This window comes from Aegilops tauschii, chromosome 6, assembly GCF_002575655.3.
Source record: "Aegilops tauschii subsp. strangulata cultivar AL8/78 chromosome 6, Aet v6.0, whole genome shotgun sequence".
In the NCBI taxonomy this organism is placed as follows: Eukaryota; Viridiplantae; Streptophyta; class Magnoliopsida; order Poales; family Poaceae; genus Aegilops; species Aegilops tauschii.
The window spans coordinates 42,603,495-42,610,174 of NC_053040.3; the positions used below are offsets into that span (position 1 = coordinate 42,603,495).

The 6,680-nt window shown below is 49.7% G+C and overlaps 1 protein-coding gene across 1 annotated transcript; it reads right to left on the reverse strand.

The window, feature by feature from the left end:
* Positions 1-5,311: 5,311 nt before the first annotated feature.
* Positions 5,312-6,186, reverse strand: LOC109758423 (peptidyl-prolyl cis-trans isomerase). The gene has a single exon (XM_040391834.2). It carries the CDS (start codon positions 6,090-6,092, stop codon positions 5,577-5,579), a length of 516 nt encoding a protein of 171 aa, XP_040247768.1. The 5' UTR covers positions 6,093-6,186; the 3' UTR covers positions 5,312-5,576.
* Positions 6,187-6,680: the final 494 nt, after the last annotated feature.

The following is a 6,680-nucleotide window of genomic DNA, read 5'->3' on the forward strand; positions in this document are numbered from 1 at the left end:
TGCACTACGGGTATCTCCGAAAGTGTCTGTTGGGTTGGCACGGATCGAGACTGGGATTTGTCACTCCGTGTGACGGAGAGGTATCTCTGGGCCCACTCGGTAATGCATCATCATAATGAGCTCAATGTGACTAAGGCGTTAGTCACGGGATCATGCATTGCGGTACGAGTAAAGAGACTTGCCGGTAACGAGATTGAACAAGGTATTGGGATACCGACGATCGAATCTCGGGCAAGTAACATACCGATTGACAAAGGGAATTGCATACGGATTGACTGAATCCTCGACACCGTGGTTCATCCGATGAGATCATCGTGGAACATGTGGGAGCCAACATGGGTATCCAGATCCCGCTATTGGTTATTGACCGGAGAGGCGTCTCGGTCATGTCTGCATGTCTCCCGAACCCGTAGGGTCTACACACTTAAGGTTCGGTGACGCTAGGGTTGTAGAGATATATGTATGCGGAAACCCGAAAGTTTTTCGGAGTCCCGGATGAGATCCCGGACGTCACGAGAGGTTCCGGAATGGTCCGGAGGTGAAGAATTATATATAGGAAGTCCAGTTTCGGCCACCGAGAAAGTTTCGGGGGTTATCGGTATTGTACCGGGACCACCGGAAGGGTCCCGGGGGTCCACCGGGTGGGGCCACCTGTCCCGGAGGGCCCCGTGGGCTGAAAGTGGAAGGGAACCAGCCCCTAGTGGGCTGGGGTGCCCCCCTTGGGCCTCCCCCCATGCGCCTAGGGTTGGGAACCCTAGGGGGGAGTTCCCCCTTGCCTTGGGGGGCAAGGCACCCCTTCCCCCCCACTTGGCCGCCCCCCCCCCCCTTGGATCTGATCTCCAGGGCCGGCGCCCCCCCAGGGGGCCTATATAAAGGGGGGGAGGGAGGGCAGCACACAACAGCCTTGGGCGCCTCCCTCCTCCCCTGCAACACCTCTCTCTCTCTCTCGTAGAAGCTCGGCGTAGCCCTGCGGAGACCCGCTACATCCACCACCACGCCGTCGTGCTGCTGGATCTCCATCAACCTCTCCTTCCCCCTTGCTGGATCAAGAAGGAGGAGACGTCGCTGCACCGTACGTGTGTTGAACGCGGAGGTGCCGTCCGTTCGGCACTCGGTCATCGGTGATTTGGATCACGGCGAGTACGACTCCGTCATCCACGTTCATTGGAACGCTTCCGCTCGCGATCTACAAGGGTATGTAGATGCACTCCCTTCCCCTCGTTGCTAGTATACTCCATAGATGCATCTTGGTATGCTACAATTCCCGACAGTCTCTACATACTCTTACACCTGAGATTTTTCCATTTTCCTCAGCATGTGTCAGTAGGGCATTCAAGCCTTCATTACACAACAAGAAAAGGTATGGTGACAACGGGTCACCCTGTCGCAAGCGTCTTGTAGGCTTGAAACTCTCACTTTCCTCCATATTAATCCTAACTCTGTATTCAATTGTTGAGACGCATTGCATAATAAAGTTCACCCATTCTTGACGGGAACCTAGTCTCAACATATTCACTTTCAGAAAAGGCCACTCTACTCTATCATAAGCTTTGTGCTTATCAAGTTTTATAGCACACAGACCTTCTCTCCCTTCTCTCTTATTCTTGATTGTGTGAAAACATTCATAAGCTACTAGAATATTATCCATAATGAGTCAGCCAGGCACGAAGGCACTTTGAGTGGGGCTGATAACCTTTGGCAAAAAGACCTTTAAACTTGACTTGAATAACCTCCATAGTTTTCTCATAAAACATATGTTGGTTTGTTTCAAGCCAAACATTCTAAGGAACCCTTTCAATTTCAAATGATTTTGCTATTTTAGGGTACTTTGGTCGTTATGAAAAAAAGGTACTTATGTAGGTCGACTGGTCCGCACTCTATTTTCATGTAAATTCCATCATTCCAACCTCTTGTTCAATAGCTTTATTTTTATGTTGGCGGCATAAAACATTATTCTCCCTCCGTCCCAAAATAAATGTCGCTGATTAGTACGAAGTTGTACCAAAACAACGACACTTATTTTGGGAAGGAGGAAGTATGATCTAAAATCTTGCAACTTTGTGATTATATAGGATTGAAGAGAACATGCTAATCCAATTTGAAGTTTTTTTCTATTTCAGAATTTTAAGAATCCTACGAACTAAAGATCCAAGGCAAGACCTCTTTTTTTTCTATCGTGTTACCCACATTTGCTGAATGATGATGCACCCAGTACATCACTCATCAAGATGCAGCAATGTGGGGGAATCTAGACGGTGGACAAGATGGGTCGTGACCTGGGGGCTCCTATTCGGTGCTTCAGGCACCAGGTAAGCTCCCTGGCGCCCACAAGCTGCCCATGATGGGCCGGTCCATGTCCTTGATTGATTTTGCAACAAAAACACAAAAACGAAAAAAAAATGTGAATTAAAAAAGATCATGGGTTTTGAAAAAAATTGAATGAATTTTAAAAAAGATCATTCAATTTGAAAAAAAATCATATTTAAAAAAATCCTTGAATTTAGAGAAAAGTTCACCAAGTTGAAAAATGTTCATATTTAAAAAAATCCTTTAATTTAGAAAAAGTTTCACGGACTTGAAAAAGGTTCATCAATTTTGAAAAAAAAAGCTATTGATTCAAAAAAAGTTCACCGATTCGGAAAAAGTTCATCAAATTTTGGGGAAAAAAGTTCACCAATTTGAAGATAAAAAAGTACAAATTTGAAAAAAAATCATGGGAAAAGGAAAAATAAAAGAAGAAAGAGGAAAAAATAAATGAAAGAAAAGATATAAACACATTTTGTTATTCGGCTTTGTGGTCAGGCGCCCATTTATAAAATACACCGGACGCCTGAAGCGCCAAATATGAACCACCTCACGACCCACCCTAAAGGACCATTTGAGGCTTAAGTCAGGGAAACTTTGGCCCTCCCCGGCCTAATCCCCGGGACGAGAAAACACGAGTCACGACTCGTGGGAGAAGTCCCCCGTCTCTTTCGCTCCGTCTCTATTCGCAAACCACGCTGCCATCTCGCTCGAACTTTTCTTGTCCCTTACGCCGCCCACCTCGACCGGTCGACCCCCTCCTCTCTCCTCGGTTCCAACCTCTCCTCGCCGGAACACGCGCTGCAGAGAAACTGAAGTCCACAGATCCCCGTTCACTTTCTACATTCATGAATTAAAAAACTCAAACTGTGAAGCTCACCGTGTAGGTAGGCCGGTCCATCCCCGTTCACTTTCACGCGCGTGCCCCATGATCATACTCGTATGAGTGTATCCCTTGTTAATCGATCAAGAAAGTCTATGCTCAAAAAGACAATCTAATTACCGCTTAGACTAGCCACAATGGAGAGTAACATACAGTAGCAACATACACATATCCCTAGACTATATTACTATCTTTCATAGTGGGTAGCAACATAAGTATGGTAACATGCAAAGCCTCATTTATTAGGTTATAGACTCATATTGCATTGGGACATGTGATGTTACACTAAGTTACTCAAACTACCCCTCTCCTCATTAACTCATTGCCACATAAACAAATTTGCTGAGTTGGACTAGATGTTACTGTGAAGTTACTCCACTGTGGCTAGTCTTAGAGTAAAAACAATTCTAGTACATACTAACATCGTGCCAAATGGAGACATCTGGGCAAATCGGGTGTCCCACAGCTGACTAGCTCGTTCGTTGCTCCCATCCTGTAATAGAGATGGAATTTTTATACAAACAGAAAATCCTCTAATATTTCTATGTAGTACACCCTTCGTTCAAAATTCTTGATGTTTCTAGTGGGAAATAAAAAAGAATACTTACTAGTATATGGGTGAAGTGAAGCCGGGAGGGAGGGCCAATCATGTGGCGGGCCCAGCCCAAAAAGCAATGCGACGCGATCTCCGATGCGGAAAAGATGCGCCGCGGACCCGGACCCGGACCCAGCCAGAACTGCGTACCACCAACGCGACCCTGCCGCAAACAAACACGAGGGCCGGTGGGCCCCGCGCCCATTCAAGCGCCACAAACGCCAAAGCCGGAGGAAAGAGAGCGCCAGAGCGGCCCGCTCTCGCCCGGACGCCTCGAAGCCCGCGCACGCCGTCCACCGCTTTGTTTACTCGCCGGACGCTGCCCCACGGGCCCCGCGGCTTTCCGCCATGTGGGACCCCGGCCCCGTCCCGTGCCTGAGGCTGCGCTGTGGCCCCACGCCCATCACGATGGAAGCGTTAATTGTTTCCATCGATTTCTTTTACGTGGGCTTCACTTTGGAAATATTAATTGGTTGAGCGAGAAATACCTTCTCTTTTTGCGGGGAGACAGCAGTAACTTTACCTGCATGGATTTTTTTAACGGGACTTTACTTGCACGAATTAGTTAGGCCTTTTTCAGGAATATAATTCTGGCCGCGTTTTTTCTTGTGGTAATATTCTGGTTTAGTTGGCAAGGAATATATGACAGGCCGATTAGATCCGCCGATGGAACGGAATAAAATTTGGATTTATACCTCCTTTTCTAGTGCCTTGTGGCAGGGGGAATGGGAACTTCCCTAGTCAAAAAGGGGCACAAATTTCTCACCTAAAAAAAGCAGGACATGCAGTATCCTATTTAAAAGTAAAGTGAAGTTGTTAAATCTAAATGATGCATCGCGTTTTATTTCTTGTTTACGAATCTGCCTATAGGGTTTTTTGGTATGGTCTAGTGATGATGGAATATATGAAATGCAAGCGAATGGAATAAATTTCGTAGTTGGGCACCGCCTGGAAAGAGACGGGGAAACTTCCTGCCGCCAAGAGAATCCAACTGACAAGGGAGAGGATATATAATCCAAGTGCCAACAGAATACATATCTGGATCAATCACATGGCATATCTCAATTTTGCCTCAGATCCACGCGAGATCTCACTACCAATACAGATCCATGCATCCACAAGGTAATATTGTTCTCCAAAATTACTAAATCAAGATCCATCAATAATTACAGTGCAAAACAAAACACCAGAAAGGTCAGGATTAAGCAAACATGTCAGTTTTGACAAACGAAGTGAATGTACGGGCGGACATGATAGCAGACCATGTTCCATCTCAAAGTACAGAGCCTTTTTCTTTACCAATGCTAATTTGCGCGTGGTACCGTACAACAGCAGTTTTTGTGTCGAGAAAGTTCAGAACTTGTGTCGAGCATTTGAAACGTGATTAATTTACAATTTTTCAGATCGGTAATAGGCACAGAAATCGAGGGGATAACACCAGAAAAAGCACACGGGTACCAACACATTGGAGTCAGGAGCACCAGACAAAGTATGAATGCGACAAACAGATATGAAGCCAAGCGCACAAATAATGGATAATTCATAGCGGAGTTCATCTCATTCAAACGGTAAGATAGCAGCAGACACAGGAAGATAACCAAGGCGGCCGGACAGAGATCCGGCAGCCCAAAGAGTCCACCTAAAACCCTCCTAAACCAACCACGGAGATCTCATCGGACGGACCAGGGGAAGACACGACACGACACACGACTCTCTTATTTAGATCGACGACACGACACGGGACACACGGGGCGGCGACGACGACGGCGAAAGGCGACCCGCGCGCGGGCGGATCTAGAGCTGGCCGCAGTCGGCGATGACCACCTGCTTGGAGCAGGTGCCGCTGCGGGAGCCCACCTTCTCGATGTTCTTGACGACGTCCATGCCCTCGACGACCTCGCCGAAGACCACGTGCTTGCCGTCGAGCCAATTGCAGGGGACGGTGCAGATGAAGAACTGGGAGCCGTTGGTGTTGGGCCCCGCGTTGGCCATGGAGAGGATCCCGGGCTTGGTGTGCTTGTGGACGAACTTCTCGTCGGCGAACTTCTCGCCGTAGATGGACTCGCCGCCGGTGCCGTTGCCCCGGGTGAAGTCGCCGCCCTGGCACATGAAGTCGGGGATCACGCGGTGGAAGGCGCTGCCCTTGTAGTGCAGCGGCTTGCCGCTCTTGCCGACGCCCTTCTCGCCGGTGCACAGCGCGCGGAAGTTCTCCACCGTCCGCGGCACCGCGTCCTTGTACAGCTCCATCACGATGCGCCCGGCTGGCGCGCCGCCGACGGTCATGTCGAAGAACACCCTCGGGTTGGCCATCTCGCTCGCCGGGATCGGGGATGAGGGCTAGGGTTTTGAGATGGGGATTTCTGTGGGGATTGGGATTACCTTTCGCTTCGGGCTCTGTGATCTGGCAAGGGAGACCGGGCGTGGTTAAATAGGCGGCGAGGTCCGGGGCGGGGGCGGCGCTGGCCGTCCGATCGGGACGCGTGGCGCCATCGTGGGGCGCCGGGGCTAACCGGGGGGGTTGGGCGGTGCGGTTGCGGGAACCGTGGTTAGGTCTAGGGTTGGGTTCCCGGTGGACGCGAGCAGCACGTGACCCATTCCAACGCGAGGCTTTATGACATGTGGGGCCTGCGGATGCCTGTCGCGGAGGGCGGCCTGCAGGGTTCCGGTCGTGTGGGGATCGGCGACGTGGGCCCAGAGTGTCATGAGGGGTGGGTGGACGCGGCGTCCGTGCGAATTTTTATTGGATCTTTCTGGGGGTGACTAGGGTTGGGGCCATGGTTACCCGGGGGTGGTTGGGTCGGGACTAGGGTTAGGTTGGGGTATCCCCGCTTTTGGACTGCGCGCGGTCCACCTAGACCGTGTGGTGCGCGCGCGTGGGATCTTTTGGGAGAGTCTATG